Source organism: Durio zibethinus, chromosome 25 (genome assembly GCF_047325235.1).
Source record: "Durio zibethinus cultivar Kanyao isolate XHJ-2024 chromosome 25, ASM4732523v1, whole genome shotgun sequence".
NCBI classification, from domain to species: domain Eukaryota; kingdom Viridiplantae; phylum Streptophyta; class Magnoliopsida; order Malvales; family Malvaceae; genus Durio; species Durio zibethinus.
The window spans coordinates 14,632,369-14,650,969 of NC_143186.1; the positions used below are offsets into that span (position 1 = coordinate 14,632,369).

The 18,601-nt window shown below is 32.0% G+C and overlaps 2 protein-coding genes across 2 annotated transcripts; both read right to left on the reverse strand.

Annotated features, from left to right (window-relative positions):
- Positions 1-185: 185 nt before the first annotated feature.
- LOC111276526 (serine/arginine repetitive matrix protein) lies at positions 186-1,843 on the reverse strand. The gene is made up of 2 exons (XM_022862271.2): positions 1,154-1,843; positions 186-800 (listed from the first exon to the last, which is right to left on the reverse strand). Exons 1-2 carry the CDS (start codon positions 1,733-1,735, stop codon positions 375-377), a joined length of 1,008 nt encoding a protein of 335 aa, XP_022718006.1. The 5' UTR covers positions 1,736-1,843; the 3' UTR covers positions 186-374.
- Positions 1,844-9,238: 7,395 nt separating this feature from the next.
- Positions 9,239-18,149, reverse strand: LOC111275863 (P-loop containing nucleoside triphosphate hydrolases superfamily protein). Its single transcript, XM_022861442.2, is given in 7 exon segments — positions 9,239-9,560; positions 9,562-10,938; positions 11,025-11,875; positions 12,545-12,837; positions 13,584-15,345; positions 15,481-15,621; positions 16,076-18,149. Coding segments are annotated over 7 exon segments (5,895 nt in total). The 5' UTR covers positions 17,522-18,149; the 3' UTR covers positions 9,239-9,535.
- Positions 18,150-18,601: the final 452 nt, after the last annotated feature.

Sequence of the window (18,601 nt, forward strand, 5' to 3'; positions counted from 1 at the left end):
TTTAAAAAAACTTTTGAATTTGAAGATCTGCAAATGAAAAAAAAAGAAAAGTGAACAAACTTGAAAAAGAAAATAAAATCTTGAACTGAATATCATTTTGATTTCTCCTACCTCTTTCTCCTCTCAAACTTCTATAATTTACTCTATGGAGCTAATCAATGGATTATTGTGATTACAAGAACGAATTATTGTTATTAATATCCACGTTAGTTTATCAACATAAGAGTTACAGGCACCACAAAATTGTCCACATAAAAAATTCAAACTACTATCAGACAAGAACTTCCCTTCCATCTTTGCCTTCTGAACTTGAACACTGAGGAAAGAATCACCTCTTTCTTTGGTAGAAGAAATTGTTAATGTTTAACGATTTTTCAGCACTCTTGTCGAACATTAGTTGCCACAGCTCTGGCCCAAAACTTGAGTTGTTCTTTCATATCTTCTGCTGAATCCTTAGATACACAATTTGGAATGGGAGGTGGATGGCTTTGTACAAGCCATGCCTCAGACAAATAAGGCCTCCTCACGTTATCTTGTTTCGAGTCCTCTATCTTGTTTTCCTGCAGGCCTGGGAGTATGCTCACAACACCGGGGCTCAGGTCTTCCTTGTCAAATGTGAATCCTAAATCCTTGAACCCTTGCAGTTCCTGGAATGCAAGATCACTTTGGCTTTTTTGCAGTATCTTCTGATTTGAATACCGTCGTCTCATTTCCTGAACCACATTGGTATTGTTAGTCGTTTCCATTTCTAGATTTCTTGGTCGTCTACATCTTTGCATGCTGCAACTTTGTGTCATGGCCTGCAAATGCAATGTTTGAACATTAGATAATGAAATGAAAAATGACAAACTCGAATCTTAGTTCAGTCGGTTTATATAGTCAACCTTTATAAGTGGAATTTAGCAGGTCTAAAGATTAAATCTCAGTACCTGTAGTCTCTTCCCTTATTTTTAGGCCGCAGCTTTCTTTGTAAAAAAGATGACAGATACATGTGCAATTCTCATTTCCATATCATTCAAGCCACATATATCAGAATTCAGCGGAATTTTGCTAGCTTTAGCTCATTACATAAATTATACTGAACATATAAGGATCAAATGAATCAATTCAAGTATGCATTATGAAATTGCAGAAGATTCTATAGTACCAGTACCTTACTAGGACTGTGCCTTGGGGGCAAGGTGTCAGAAGAGTTAGCCAATGCTTGTCGAATCAATTTGCTCATTCTAATATCACTGTCATTATCTTGAATTAACTCTCTCCTCCCCTTAGAAGTTGGCAAGGAAGGTGTCCTCAGCAGATTAATTCGCGATGATTGTCCACTCAATTGGCTCTTCCTATCAGTTTTCTTTTCTTGAATCTCATGTATCTTCTCTGTACAAGTTGTTTCTGATGCTTGAAGAGATAATTGCCTATTCAATTTGCTCCTCCCATCATTGCTTTTCCTTTCTTGAACCTGTTCCTCCCTCCCTATCAAACTACAATGTGCTGAACCTTTATCCTGGAATTTCTTTGTTGATTCAGAGTTTTGGATACATGAATCTTTTGCCAAAACCTCTTGGCTAAAGTTTGATGAAGTACAAGGATCAGAATAACATCTTAACATCCTTCTTCTCCTATTGAACAAGTTCTCAAAAAACCAAGACTCCTCCAAAAGATCAAGAACTTCCACTTTCTGATCAGCTTCACCGGAAGAAGACTCACAAATGTCATGATGGTCATGACTATTCTCCATTGCTGCAACCACAAGCTTCTAACCCCTAACAAACTGATAAGAAAGACCCACATGGGAGGATTCTTAGTATCTTCTTCTTTTTATTCTGTCATCTATTGAATGAAACTGATTAGGAAAAGTCAAGTGGGGTAAGGATACCATGTGCTTCAAGGTCACAACCAAATATTATATTGAAGGAAAGACTTGGTAGCCAAATTTGATGCTTAGAACTAGAAAGATGAGCTAGAAATTGAAGTGAAATGTCTGAAATTTAATTCTAACAACTAAGAAATATGGGGGAAGTGTTACTTTTCATATGCTATGATTTCTGTCATTGCCAGCACATTGCCCATGTGACAGTCGTTTATTATTACATATAAAATATGGTTTTGACAGCTAATGTTAAATGTTTTTGGACAAGTATGAAAACAAGTCATTGCCAATCGAAACTGCAGATTTAGGTGTTTTTCTTTGGCTGTTGGTTGGAAGTTCAAGAGGGTTCGAGTTGTATTATTTTTTTGGTAGAACCTCCTTCAATCATGGGCTAGAAATTGAAGCCACCGACCTTGATTTCTGGCATTGATTGTCAGCAGGGTTTGACATTTCTCACAATTTTCTCTTCATATATTACTATACACTTATTTTAAAGTATGCATACCATTAAGTTAATTTAAATATATAATCTTTTCTAAACCCATAGTATAAATTTAAACTAGCCTCAAATTATAAATTACCAACGGATGGTTAACCTTCATGACAAAAATAAAGAAAATGTGCTATGTAAAAAAATAATTTTTCATGATTTTGTTAGATTTAATATAAATAAATTTATTTGAATCAACTTAAAAAAAAATAAATTGGATAAAACTAAAAAACCTCACTTAATAAAAAGAAGTTGAGCCTCAAATGCCAACTCATGTTCAATCATTGAACATCTCTATAATTTAGAGAATAATAGAACTTACGAGTTTGATCATGTCTGATTTCAGAATATTGGATAAAATATTGTAAGCATATAATCTATCATCTATCTATATAGAAAAGTGTGAACTCCAAAACTATTAATAATGAACGACTTAAATACTTTTATAAATTTTTAAATTAATAAATTTATCCTTAAATATGTATAAATTCTATTAATTTATTAAAATTTAATTATAATAAACTAAAATTAAAATGATGTAAAATTAAATTATTTAAAATTTTAAAAATTTAATTCTAAAAGTATTAAAAATGATTGCCTAAAATATTCTTACTAAATGTTTTTATATGAATTTTTTTATTATTAGACTCTTTCTTTTTATAATTAGACTAAAAAAAAATACTAAAAGTGATTAATTAAAATACTGTTAATAAATTTTAATTTTAAAAAATCTAAAAAGTAATCGATCAAAATGTCATTAGTAATTTTTTTAGAAATTTTAATTTAAATGACTTTTTTTATTATTATTAGACTCTTTTTATAAGTAAAATGATTTTTCACATAAAAAAATTTAGGTGGTTGAATGATCTAATGTGAATTATTCTAAGTAAAAAATTATCTAAGTGAAATAAAATTAATTGTTTTTTGTGAATTCTTTCAATGTAAGATTTTATTTTGTTTTATTTTTTAAAATTATGTATTTTAATATTTTATATAATAAAAATTTATGTATAATAAAATTTTTAAAATAAAAAAATTTAAGTTTTTAGTTGATAGAACGTACAATTATATTCAATTAATAAAAGTACTAATGAAAGATTATTTTAAACAGAAAAAAGAAATAAAAAATTGATTGATTATGCATAACTCTATCATCCTTATATAATAAAAAATATTAGTGTTATATGATATTTCAATAAAAAATATACAAATACATTGATTTCAAATTTTTTTATGATTAATATGAAACTTTTTTATTTGGTGAAATATTATATACTCATTATCCCTTTTATATTAGTTGAAGAATATTAACTATTATATAAAATTTTTTGAGGTTATCATATTAGGTAATATTTGTTCAAAAGAATTGAAATTTATCAAATTAATTATCCCTTTACATCTAAAATAAAAAATTATTATAAATTATAATTTAACTAAATTTAAAAGTGATTTAAAGGTATTTATTATCAAAATTTATTTGATAAATATTTATTTGATTGTGTATTTAATATTTCAATTATTTTTAATTTTAACTTTTTATAATTTTGAGTTAAAATTTAAACTTAGGATTAGAAATCAATTAGGTTAAGTTAAGTTTTATCATATACTTCTATTTATAGTGTATTCAATTATTCACTTATACATCTGGGCTCATTTGACTCAATAATTGGTACATACTTTTTTTTTATTTAAAAAGGTGGATTTAAATCATCATAAATTTAAATTAAAAATAAGTATAATGAATTACTTATAATTTTAATTGCAATTTAGAAATTCTCTTAAAATTAATTAACTAATTCAACCACAAAAACAATAAAAATGAAATGTTGAAGATGAAGGGAAATGAAACTTAAATAAAAAAAACTTTTAAATTATTACAGAAGGTGAATCACTAATATTGGATTTTAATTAGGCTATTATTTCAATTTAGATTTTGATTATATTTAATCATTTCAGATTTTAATTAATTACTAAGTTGTTAATGTTTTAAAATCAATTGAAATCGAGTTAAGTTAGTTCATTTTTATAATAATGTGTATTATATTATTTTTAATTAAATTAAAATTTAAAATAAGTAAAAAATTTATTTATATTTAATTTGAGTTTTGAATTGTTTCAAGTTTGAGTTTATTAATCTATGCTATTTTAATTATACTTTTACGACACCTGTAATAAATTTCAAAATAAAATAAGAATACAATATAATAAAAATTTAAGTACAAAGTTATAGAGTTTTAGATAATAATTTTAGAAAAAAAAATCCTTCTGCCCAAATTTTGCAAAGATTAAAGGATACTTCTTTTTTTTTAGGATTTTGAAATTTGTATTATAAAAATGTTAATATAAATCAATGAATTTATAATTGTTTATTTATTAATCATGTTATAGCTATATAGGTTAAAGAAGACAATTCAAACATTTCATTTGAAAGAGATCATATCATAGTTCAAACTTATTTATAAAGATAGCATATAATTAAGCATTATTTTAGTTGTTATGACCCTTTATAATATTTTTTATTCTTTTCAAATGAAGAAGTTAATTGACATCAAAATATCAAAAAAGCCATTTTGAATGATAGTATTAAGAATGAAGTAACAATTAAAAATATATTATCTTTTCATTTGGTAGAAGAAATTTTTTATGGAGAATGTGAAATATTCTTTACTCTTTTTAAATGGAGAAATTGATTGGCATTAAAATATCAAAGAAGTTATTTTAAATGGTGGTAATTAGAATGAAGTAACAATTAAAAATATACCATGTTTTTGTTTAGTAAAAACAAAATTTATGAAGAATGCGAAAGTAATTATTATGATTCTAATATTTTTTAAAATTATTGTCTGCTTAATTTTTATAAAATTTATTTAGTAAACAAGTTCATATTGCTTTTATCATATATATAACAAAATCTTTAATTAGAATTATATGCTTAAAAATAGAAACATAAGGTAAAGTTATTACTTCCATTGATAATAGAACACTTCAAAACTTTCAATCTTTTATATACAATTTTACTTCATTAAAAAGTATGAAAATATATACACTAATAATTTATTCAAATTATCAATAATGCTTATCTTAATATCTACTATTTTACCATGAACTAAAATTTGAAGAAAATCTTAAAAATATTGACTTAATATATTTTGTATATATTTATTTAATTTAGTTTTAATACTTATATTAGTATAAAAAGTTATGATTTTAACTTATTATTACATGTTAAGCTATGGAGTAAATTAAAAGCATTTACTCATACTTTTCAAATCATTTAAACTTGAACTTTTTCTTCTTTCTTTTTTTATCTTACAAATTATATAATTTTGCATACATTATGATTACTTTCTTTTTAGATGTACATAAATCAATGATAATATAGTAGTAGATAATTAATAAGTTAGTAATTAATCAGTGAAAACTTAAATGTAATCAGTATAATATAATAATAATCATCGATAATTTAGTAGTAAATTAATGATAACTTAATAATAAATGAATGATAATTTAGTGATAAATAATTGATAACTTTTTAGTATATCAATAATAATATAATAATTTATGATAATACCTTAATGATAAATCAATTATAATATTATTATACGTAAATGTACACTAAAATGATACTAAATCCAGGATAACTTAATAAAAAATAATTTAGCGGTTAATTATTGATAATTTAGTAATAAATCAATGATAATTTAATAGTAAATTAGTAATAATTTATTAGTAAATCAATTTCAATTTAAAATAATTAATTGATAGCAAATCAATGATAAATTAATAGTAAATAATTGATAACTTAGTAGTTAATCATTGAAAACTTAAAAGTAAATCAATAATAACTTAATAATAAATCATGCATGATTTAATATAAATTAGTAATAACTTGATCTTGAATTATAGATAATTTAGTGATAAATCGGTGATAATTTTGTAGTAAATAATAAAAAATTAAGTAGTAAGTCAATGATACCCTAACAGTAAATATATAAAAATATAATAATAAATCATTGGTAATTTAATAGTAAATTAATAATTTAGTAGAATATCACTAATAATATAATAGTAAATTATTAATAACTTAATTGTAAATCAATGATAATTCAATAATATATTAGTTAATCATTGATAACTTTTTAGTGAATTATCGATAAATTGGTAGTAAATTAAATATAACTTTATAATAAATCATCGATAACTTAATAATAAATCACTAATAATTTAATAGAAATCATTCACAACTTAATGATAAATATTTTATAACTTAATGGTAAATCATTCATAAATTAGAAGTAAATATCATTGATAATTTAATAATAAATTTTTGATAATTTACTGGTAAATAATTGATAAATTAATTATCAATCATTGATAATTTTTTTTTATATTTGAAGTTGCCTGTGATTGAACCCTTGTTACTAATAGAAATGAAGTCAAAACTTTTATTTTGACAACTAGGATAAACTTACCACAAACTTATTCAATAAAAAGAATTAGTGAAAAAAATTCTAAATTTAAATAAAACAATAATGTTATTATATAAAAAGAAAATTATCTCATATATTATTAGTAGGTTGTTTAAATTTCATGTTTTATGGTTTTAAAAGTATAACAACATATTAATAAATCAGTGATAGGTTAATAAATACAAGTGATAATTTAGTTGTTAATTATTAATAACTTAATAAAAAATCAATTATAATTTAATAGTAAATTAGTGATAACTTAATAGTAAGTAAATTTCAATTTAGTAGTAGTTAATTGATAATTATAGTAATAAATTATAAATAACTTAATAGTAAATCAATGATAATTTAGTAGTTTATTATTGAAATTTAAAAGTAAATCAATATAACTTAGTAGTAGTTAATCATCAATAACTTAATAGTAAATTATAGATAATTTAATATAAATTAGTGATAACTTGATAATAAATCATGGTTAATTTTGGAATAATTCTATGATTATTTTGTAGTAAATAATCAAAAACTAAATAGTAAATTAAGGATAACAAAATAATAAATGCATAATAACATAATAGTAAATCATTGATAATTTATATGTATATTATTGATAATTTAATAGTAAATTAGTGATAATTTAATCGTAAATTAGTTAATTATTTATATCTTTGTAGTAAATCATCAATAAATTAATAGTAAATCAATTATAACTTTATTACAATCATCAATAATTTGGTAGTAAATCATTAATAATTTAATAGTAAATAATTCATAATTTAGTAATAAATCATTCACAAGTTAGTAGTAAATTAATATTAATTTAGTAGTAAATTATTGATAATTTAATAATATATCACTGATAACTTAGTAATAAATCTCTGATAATATAATAATAAATTAATGATAACTTAATTGTTAATCATTGATAAACTTTTGGGACTTAAAGTGGTTAGGAATTAAATTTTGATTATTAGCAAAAATGAAACTTGAAATTTATTTTCGGAGACTTGAATAAACCTACCACAAGCATATTCAAAAAAAATTCTAAATTTGAATGAAATAATATTGTTATTATATAAAAAATTATTTTATACTAGAATTAAATTTGAGTTTTCTTACGGGAATCTATTATTAAATATGTAATAACTTGAATTTTATCAATGATTAGTAAAAGTATATCATAAGTTACTAAAAAGTTAATTATTAAAATTACTTACTAAAATTTTATCAATGATTATCAAAATTGTATTGAAAGTTACTAAAATCTTATAAAAAAATTATTAAAATCAAAATTATATCAAAAGTTATCAAAATTTACTTATATTATATCAAAATCAAAATTAAATTAATATTATTTATCATTGTTATCATAATATTAAAAAAAATTTATTGATATAAATTTTTAGAGATAAAAATTATACGTGAATCATGCACATGTTAAAAACTAGTAAGATAAAAATTCTGTCAATAGGGACAGTCATGACACAAAAATGGCTATATTATTTGTGAATTACAATTTGAGAACAATACTTCAAAGATTTGAATGAAGAATCAAATTAATTTCTAAGCACCAGACTGGCACGACCGAAACAATTATTATTTGATTGAAATATTAAAATATTAATTAGGCGAAACCAAAAATATTCCAGCCTGATAAGATAAGTTGTTATCACTCTTTCTTGTCTCTTCTATAATTAAGCTGTAATTAGCAGTTGTAGAAAGATTCTAAAAAGAGATTGATCTCTTCTTGTTCATTCTTTGAGAGTGAGTTTGGATTGAAATTTGTAGGGTTTTTGGCAAATGGGATTGCTGGAAGAAGATCATTTTTTTTGATTGATGCATTTTGGCTAGCTGTTCACATACTATACTGAACGGAACCCGTTTCTGGTCTTTCCTTTTGGTTCATTCACAAATTTTATTTTGTTCATTTATTTTTTCTTGAAATTGTCCAGAACGAATTTTTGGAACCATTGCCAATTGCCAAAAAGACATGCTCAATCATGAAGCAGCTTTGATGAACCTTGTCCGAAACAATGCTGCAATATATTCATCCAGCAGCAGCAGCTATGAACAGGCTAAGGAATTTTCTATTGCTCTTACAGGCAAGGCAAGGCAAGCATCAAAACATAGTTCCATCCCATAGCTAGAGTCCCAAAGGAAACCCCATCGAAATGTCACCATAAATATCATTTTCAGGGAATACAGGGAGCCTAAATATTAAGCACACTTGGAGAGGCAATGTCTATGATATAAAATAAAACTTCCAACATTCATAATCTCAAAATTTGATCCTTTAAATTGCAGCATTTAGGATTCTCCTCTCATTGAAATCAACAGTTGCAGTCATAGAGTACAGATCAATGGATTATTAGTCAGAACACAAAAGAATGCAAAAGACGACAAACACCAGAACAATAAACCTCAATAGGAATATATATTATTATGTAATGGCCATAAGAAAACATACTTACAGTACTCAGAGGTGCAATAAACTCAGATGATATGTACATGGTATATAGGTTAGCTTCTACCCAGGAGAACCAAAATTTGGGGAAGCAGTTTGAGTAGGAAAGAAAGCAAGACCATCCTAGTATGCCTTGTGGGCGACGATTCGATACTGCCTTAAGCAAACACTCAGCCAACAAAATTTGATTTTAATCTCCAAAGAAACTCACCTTGCCACAGCCAGACAATCTAAGCTGTAAAACAAAATCAATCAAAAGGCTGCTTTGTCATTAATAGACTCTATAAGAGAACAAAGGCACAATGTATCGAATTTACAGTGAAAAGAAACTTCTTTGTTAGAATCCATAGGAACCATCACTCCATCTCTGTAAACAAATTTTGGATCAAACCCGATTTGGATACTTGGAGAGGGGGTGCCTACAGAGTGACAGCTACACTGCATTGGAATAACTAAACTATTTTCTGAGCTTTTGCAACGGCATGTGCTCCATTCTGGACAGTTAGATAAGTTTCTATGATTTTCATTTCTCAGGTTGCCATCAAATTTATTGCTGCTACATCCAGCAGCATAAACTTTCCTAACTGTTGAAAGAAGATCCACAGACAATAATGCAACTGTATCATGAACATCATCTACCGTCCAATGGCTCCCATCTGATTTCCATTGTTTAAGCAGAACTTTTTGCATTAAACTAAGGAGGGTATGTAGGCAACCAGAGCAGCAACGATAAAAGCACGTGACCCCTGATTCAGTTGGAAGAGCAGTTTCGCTTGAAGAGAAATTGGGATCTTCTTTATGTTCATTGTTTTTGGGCTTGCCATCTTCAGATGTGATAGTGATCTCTGTTTCAGAAGCATTAATCTGGTTGCAAGCTTTCCCAGAGCCATAGAACTTTGCACCATTCAGTTCATCTGAATTACAGAATCCATTCCCAGAAAGAACGGATTCACTCAGTGCAAATCCATTAGATTGTATTGAGGACCCAGGATCTCCCTCAACCATAGGATTTCTAGTACTTTCTAACCCACTCGGTCCTGGATTTGCCCCATTCTGCTTGTCTCCAAGAACTGGATGCTTAGCCACAGAACAGTTATGATGCTCCACCATAGTAGAATTATCGCTGAGACCTTTTTGCTCTACATTTTCTTCCACAGCAGCAACTTTTCCCTGCTGACTAGGAGCACAATCATCATCCATCTTGTTCAAGTCAATGCAGTCTATATTTTGCACAGTTAATTCTACCTCCACCATAGGAGTTCTAGTGCTTTCTGACCCACAAGGTCCAGGATTTGTTACATTCTGCTTTTCTACATGAACAATTGGTTGGTTGAGCAGAGAAGAATTAAGATGCTCCTCGGAAGTGGTATTACCGTCAAGGCCAATCCCCTGTGCAGCTTCTTCAAAAAGTTCAGCTTTTTCCTCGTGATTAGGAGCAAAATCATCATCCATTTTGTTTAAGTCAATGAAATCAATATTCTTCACAGGGAATTCCTTGGTGTTAGCACCCAGACCTTCTGATTCAGGGCAACTTCGAGACTTGTATTCCTTAGTTTGATCTGTATAATTCACACATGTAAAATGATTATCTGGAGACCCCAAAGCATATGGTATGAAGCTCGCTGCTTTTATTTGAACATCCTGATCTAAACTGCAAATGAATCAAGTCTCTTGTTAGATGATAATCCATATACATATATGAACCAACAAGTATATAAGCAATGAGAAAGAGGGTACCTCTGCAGTGAATACACCCAACTGTAAACCATATCTTCCATATAAGCAACTTGAGATAAAATACGAACATACTGATATCTGTCTTTTCCAGTGTTAACTTTTGCATTAATCCACCCAACTAGGAGCTCAAGAACCTTCCGTACCTCAGATGAAACTTCTCTAAGTGATGTGTACACACCTCTGTATGCTGATAAACCAACAGCAACAAGACCTCTGACCAAACCAAATATCTCTTTGTTTTTAATGTTGCTGGAGCCACAAGCAACAGCTCCCTTGTCTAATGAGTTGGTGGGACGAATGATACAAGAGTTGAATGGCCAGCCCTTCCAGGGACCACCTATATCTGCAGAAGGACCTTCTTTAAGTTTTGATGTCACCCAGCAAAGCTCTGCAAAATGAGGATATCGCAAAATTTGATAGCCAAATGAAGTTATTGCCAGCATCAAGCTTGATTTCATCTTCAAATTTCTACTGTTGACTGGTAGTGCTGCCGCTATGACAGACAAATCACCATGCAATTGTGATCCAACCCCCACTTCACAGGCCAAACCATGAGATATATTGTCATTTTCTGCAGTTCCATAGGTTTGGACAGAATTTTTTGTTTTGGAATCTTCATGGACATGAGATCTTTGATGAATTAAATGAACAAACAATTGAAGGATATCCCTTGATAACTCTGAAGCAGATAGTTTGATAGCCATATCATGGTTAAAATTCCCACCAACATGAACAGTGAATCTGGGTACAATGTGCTCTAATGTAGTTTTCTGACTGCAATTTGGTAGATCACCCTTAAAAAATTGCCTTATTCTATCAGGGAGTTCCAGATATGGAACTTCAGAAGTAGCCTGTTGGGAGATAAGAAGCATTAAGACTTAGACATGCGTGCAAGACATGTTAAGGCAGTAAGAGAAAGAGTTCGGCGGAGAAAGAGGGGGATGGGACTTTGATCTTAATAGAGAAATTTCCGATTGAATAAGGGATCAGACTGAAACACTGACACGTTTTTAACAATTGACTTCACAATGTCATAACTTAAGATTAAGGACCAGATCATGAAGTTTCAAGTTTGTACATTATTTTGATCAGTCAATCTACTTTGAGTTCATGTTTGCATAAAAGAAGCTCTAACCTAGAGCTTCTCAAATGCAGGTCAATCAATTCTCTGATTCTACCCAACAAGCTGCTAATCAGCAACTGTCAAATTAACCTTTACTGTCAAATGACAGAAATTTAACTAGATAGTAATAAATGTCCAAGCACTTAGATCTAAATATTGTCAAGCAAGTGCAACAATGTTCCCCCCTGACACTAGCCAAATCAAAGCAACCCAAGGAACAGTTGGAGAAAAAAAAAAGAAGATACCCTGATTAGATCAAGCATATGAATTTGCTTTGATCAAAGCAAAAACAACTTTCATTTCTAAGCTCCACAAGTAGAGCCTAGCTACTCAAGCAACAAAATAAACTAAACTATTAGATCTTGAAATGCAAATAAGTAAATGAAATAATTCATACCAGAATTATCAAGGATGTAGTCACACAAATAGATTCCACTTGCTCAACAAATGAGCTCCAGGCATGTGAGACGCTTTGAACAGCTACTGTAGCCTCCACCGTCTCTGCCAATTCAGATTGCTGCAGAGAGGATTCATTTTCCTTTTCAACAACTTCAGGATCTTCCACCATAGGAGCTTGATGGAATATTGAAGATGAATTGCTCTCCTCAGCAGCTTGATCAATTGTCTCCACAGCCCACAAATCTATTCTTGGCATAAAAACCACAGTTGACCCCAAGCTTGCACATTTCACTGCCATGGAATTTGAATAGTTTGTAAGGATATTTCAGATGAATTAGATCTAGCAACCCTAACCCTTTAATGTAACATTCACACAAGAAATTTCTTTTGACCTCAAAACACATGGTGTGAATGTATAGAATAAAAAGCTTAAAACATGAACCAAGGTGCTTAGTCATTGTCATACATGTTCAACAAACCTCTCACTCACCATTAAGCTACTGAGCACAAGAGGATTAAAAAAAAAAAAGCAAGCCCAAGAAACAAATAAATCCAATTATTTAAGTTTCACTGAGGTATCTATAGGAATCTCCATAATGCCAGTCCCCTTTTAGTCAAATTATATGTGAGCTAGCACTACTGACTTCATAATGAAACTTACCAGAAGCCAATGCATACAGTGAATTCCAACTTTTGACATAGGGTAGTATCTATGGTCCACTAGCTTCATTTTCAAGAGATAAATACTCCATGCCAAATAAGTTGTTCTTTTAGTTAGGCCTTTAATGGTTCTTTAACTCATATTTCCAACTAACCTAGATAGAAGAGACAAGAAATATTCCTAAACAATTGAAGTACCAAGCAGCTTAAACATGATCCAAGAAGCATAGAAGGCAAAAGGAGGTGGGGAAACACATGGTGTGAAAGGATAGAAGTCAGCATTTATAATCTATCTCATGTTGCTCAAAAAGTAAACAGGTATACCAAAGAACTAATGCTACCTACAAAAGAAAAAAGATAAAGTATGAGGAACATACTTAAAATTTGAGTCACTCCGTGAATTAAGTCACCATGTCCTTCTTGTGCAATTGTAGCTAAATCAACTTTCTGTATTTCAACATTCCCGATGAAACAGTGAAGAAGACAAGAAGCAAGATGCTTTTGGCCAGACCTGGGACTTCCAGCAACTAATATCTGAAACCCTGTTTTCCTTGTTGAAGTAAAACAGGTATTTCGTGACAAACTAGAGAATGTGCTTCCATTACGCACTATTGAGGGTTCAAACTTAGCACCATCATCACTAATATCACCTATGAAAGCATCATAATCAGCAAAGCTAGTCTCTCCAATTAACATTCCAGCACGTGACAGCTTTCTCTCTATCTCCTTAGCAACCTCTCCTTCTTGAAGAAGGTCATTAAGATGGGACCACCAATGATCCTTGGGCAGTCTCTTGTCATGCAATGTGGAAACAAGCACACTCTCAATCACTGCACCACCTTTAGAAAGAAGGGGTGGCAACCAGAGGCGTTCATCCAAATGAAGAGAAACAAGCAAGGTGGATAATGGTTCCAATAGACAAGGAATGAGATGGGTAGGAAGAGGAGAGGCAACTAAATCTTGAGCAGCCATTCCTGCCTCTCTACGTGAGCAAGGAGGTGGGGAACATGACAAAGCCTCCAACCAATCCCTTTCCTCAACTCTAACAATAGGGAGAGGAACACGTTTAGCACCAGGACTTTTCTCTTCAGCAGCAGACAACATATCCTGCAAAGGAAAATTCCTCTTCAAAGAAATAATAGCTGCTTGAGTACAAAGAGCCTGCAAATCTGCACCAGCAAACCCTACTGTCTTTCTTGCAACCCATTTGAGCAAAGATCCAGCAACTGGTTTTGGCCATTTTTTAGTATGAAGTTCAAGGATTGCAGCCCTGTCCTCCAATGATGGCAGTGGAAAATAAATCTCTCGATCAAATCTCCCTGGCCTCCTCAATGCGGGATCAACAGCATCAGGGCGATTAGTTGCCCCTATCACCACCACTGAACCTCGGGACTTTAAACCATCTAACAGAGCAAGCAATGTGGACACAACTGAACTATGTGTCTGATCTTGCTGCCTTGTCCGCCGAGGTGCTAAGCCATCTATCTCATCAAAGAATATTATAGAAGGTTGACATCTCTCAGCAACCTGGAACAAGAGCCTAAGCTGCCGTTCAGCATCACCAACATATTTTCCTAAGCAGTCAGCACCTTTGCGGGCAAAATATGCAATCCGTTTATTGCCGCGAGCACAAGAACCAATCAATGCTCGCACTACAAGAGTTTTACCTGTTCCAGGATAGCCATGCAAAAGAACACCTCTGGGAGGTGTAAGCCCCAGATTGTCAAAGAACTCAGGATATAATAGTGGTAAGATGACAACTTCCTTCATGCATCGGATAACATCCTGCAAGCCAGCAACAGATTCCCAACCCTCAAAAGATTTCCCACTCTCAGATTCTGAGCCTCCAATATAGACAGGTGCTATTCTTAACAAATCCCGATGAAGTCTCTTGCCCTCACGTTTCAAGAACTCTTCATCCTCACCACAATGCTCCAACCATTTTTCTTCAGCTTCAATATCCTTTCTCCATGCATCATTTGATACCTTCCTCATTTCCAACTTCATTTTCTTAGCTTCCATTTTCTTTATCCGGGCTAAATATTGAGTACCATGTGGTTGGAAGAGATACCGATGATCAGTGCAGGCTATGAGAAATTTGCGATGATCAAAGATACATCCATTAGCCCTTGCACAAGGCTGAAAAAAATGGAATGTCATCAATTAGAAAGTAATATAACCTCTTCCTTTTTCCCGAACAAAAATTGAAGTAGAGAAGAAGGGGAGGGTGCATTAAGGGAGATTTTTTTGAGCAAAAGATATCAAGAAACAAACCAAGTGGTATGTTTTTGGACACCGATCAACACGGCAACCAATTGTTGCTCCTGGCCGCCCGCATATACTGCATTTTAATGCTCTTCCTCTGCAAAGCGCTGCCCTAACATTTTTTAAGCAACCCAAGCCAGCAAAATAAACCTACAGGCATGAACATCAATGAAAGGGGATATATAGCAGAATAAGGATGAATTAAAGGGGAGATGAAAGAGTGATAGATACTGTAAACGTCCAGAACCAATTCTTTAATTGCCTAAAATTATATTATGGTTGGCATATAGAAAAATGAATGTTGTTAAAAGAGAAATTTCAAGATATACAAGGCATGAAGAAAACTATAATGGTCAAGAGGCTATGGGAAAAGACCAGGGTGTGTCAAAAGCCCAAAACAAGCTATGGTAATGACAGTGGACATCCAAAATGCATATAAAATCCTAAAGCTGACAAAGGAAGAAATAATAGTTGATAAAAATCAGCATGCATATGTATATAATGAATACTTATACATATATATCCACCAACACAAGGAGAGAGGCAATTAAAAAGTTAAGTTTGAAAAAGTGGAAAATAAAATGGGAAAAAAACAGAACTGCACCTCAGGACTCCATACAGCACAGTGTTGATGAACCCAGATTCCAGCAATACCATAACGATCATTTATAGGACCCAGGAGACGACCAAGCCACCCAGGTTCGTCACCAAACCCATCCCAAATGTCATAGTTTGGTTCCTCTGAAGCTGAAAAGCTGTATGCTTCATTTTCGCTATCACCTGCATCATGGACCAGCTTCTTTGGGGGTTTTCCATCAGTTCCACCACCACACAAACCACACCTTCTCCCTTGTTTGATACGTGGCTTGCCAATTGTATCAGCAGCCGCTTGATTTGACTCCTGTACCTTCATATCACTCTGATATTCTGAAGGTTTTTCATCAATCTTCACCAATCCATCATCTTTTGCATCATGAACACCAACATCTTCAACTTCCTCTGGAACATTTTCGACTTCTACAACATCGTCTTCATTTTCTCTTTCATTCTGACATTCTAACTGTTGCACTTGTTCTTCCCTCAGTTCCACTCTTTCAATTGTTTCAGTTACCTCAATATTTTCATGGCCAATGCACCCCTCCTCTGATTGTATACAATTTGATACCTCTCTATCTTCTTCTTTAACCAACTCAACCACATTACCATCTATCCTCTCCTCATTTCCATGACTCATTACGTTCTGTAATACTGCTGGACCCTCCACAACCTCATCCTTCCTATTATTTCCATGACTTATTTCTCTGTCTAAAACAGGAGCACCCTCCACTAGCCCTTCCCCTTTAATTTCCTCTTTTTCCAGCTCCCTTTCTTCTTCCATGCCACAAATCTCAGCCTTTTCTTCACTCTCTCTACCACTTGCTGCCTTAATACTCCTCGGCCTCTTGGATTTTGCAGCCTTCATTTCCCCACCATCCATTTCACCCTCCTCTTCCGTCTCCTTCTCCTTCTCCTCATTCTCATCCTCATCATCAACCTCATCTGCATCCACATCCTCATCCTCCTCCTCATTCCCACCTGTATCCTCAAAAAGCTTCCTCCTCCTACTGGACAAAACTCTCTCCTCCATCTTCACTTCAAGACTCACATCCCTTCCCCTCGTCCTCAACCTTGACCTCCAACTCCCCAGAGTCAGCACCTCCCTCGTCTCCTCCTCCTCCTCCTCCTCTTTCTCCTCCTTCACACTCCCTAAGCTCCTCCTCCCCCGACAAAATCTCCCATTCTTCCCAATCTTCCGCCTTTTCTTCGGAGGCGGAGGCGACACATCCAAAATAACAGGTGCCTTCCTGACCCGTAAGCTCCTACGGAGCTCCAAATCCACACTCCCCGACCCATCAACACCATCCCCCTCATTTCCCTCTCCATGGTTCCTATTATACTCTTCCTCACATATTGCGTCTAATCTCTTATGCTTCTTTCGAAGCCTAGTACCCGATTGTTGCCAAGAATCCCTCCGTTTCGATGAAGAAACTGAGGAAGGTGATAGTTGCATGACCAAAACCCCCCACAAAATATATATAAAAACCACTAACTTATATATCAAATTTCTTCTAAAGCTTCACAAACTATCGCATATCATTTTAATTCAAAGCTTTAGGCAAATGGGTATTCAACTAACGATCCATCTTTCAATTTTCTCAATGGGGTGCTTCAATAGAGCAATGGTTTTTACAGATACATAAAAATCGATCGAACTCAGTACTTAACTCACCAGAGAAACGCTGAGTTGGATCGTTCCGAATTGGAAATCGAAAATTATGAGAAACCCATGAAGCAAAATCGCTTAGAAATCAATTTAGGAGAAAAAAGTTCGGATTTTGAGTTGCTTCAAGTTTTGGGTTTTTTTTTTTTTTTTAAATCAGGTGAAAAAGGATACTAGGGCATAAGGTTTCAGAGAAACTGAAAATACTAACCAAGGCATTTTATTCCGATAATTTTTCTGTTCATCTTCACGCTCGTTGAAAACACGTGACTTAGAATGATATATTTTTTGGGAGTTGTTGATTTTGGGGCCTGAGGGTTAGGGGCTTGATAACTTGATTAGAGGTTGTTAGGGTGAGTTGCAACTTAAATGAGGGGAGTGAGAGGAACGCGCTCAATGGAAGAGTGGGGATGTCGCTAAGATGAATGAATTTTCTTCATTTTTCGTACCAAAAAGGCGAAAGTTGCCGCCAAATATCTTGGATTTGTTGTCGATGAAAATATCATAAAGTTGGGGAAAATATCATAAAGTTATTGCGGAGTGTATTGGCCTATTAGGAATGAGATTTGAAGGTACAACGGCTCTTTAGCGGAGGAGAGATACCCAGTTATCTACCAAAGTAATTTTGGTAAAATGTTGTCAATTGGAGTCACTCGGTTCATATCTAATGATTCTATCATTGTTGATTTTGAGGTTGTTAAGCGATTTAGAGAGAGTTTGATTGCACCATTTGCATGTCGTTTTGGCATTGAACCCATCTTACCACACTACCAAACAAAAGTTAAGTGTAACCTTAACATTGAATTCATCTTCTATGGTGCTATCATTCACACGCTATTACTGTTTCTGCCTCAATTCGAAGTTTACCAA

Excerpts from the sequence above, each read along its gene's own strand:
- LOC111276526 (XM_022862271.2), bottom strand. The coding sequence starts at position 1,735 with ATGGAGAATAGTCATGACCATCATGACATTTGTGAGTCTTCTTCCGGT. Across the intron at positions 801-1,153 it reads CAAGGCACAGTCCTAGTAAG|GCCATGACACAAAGTTGCAG; the intron begins GTACTGGTACTA and ends TTGCATTTGCAG.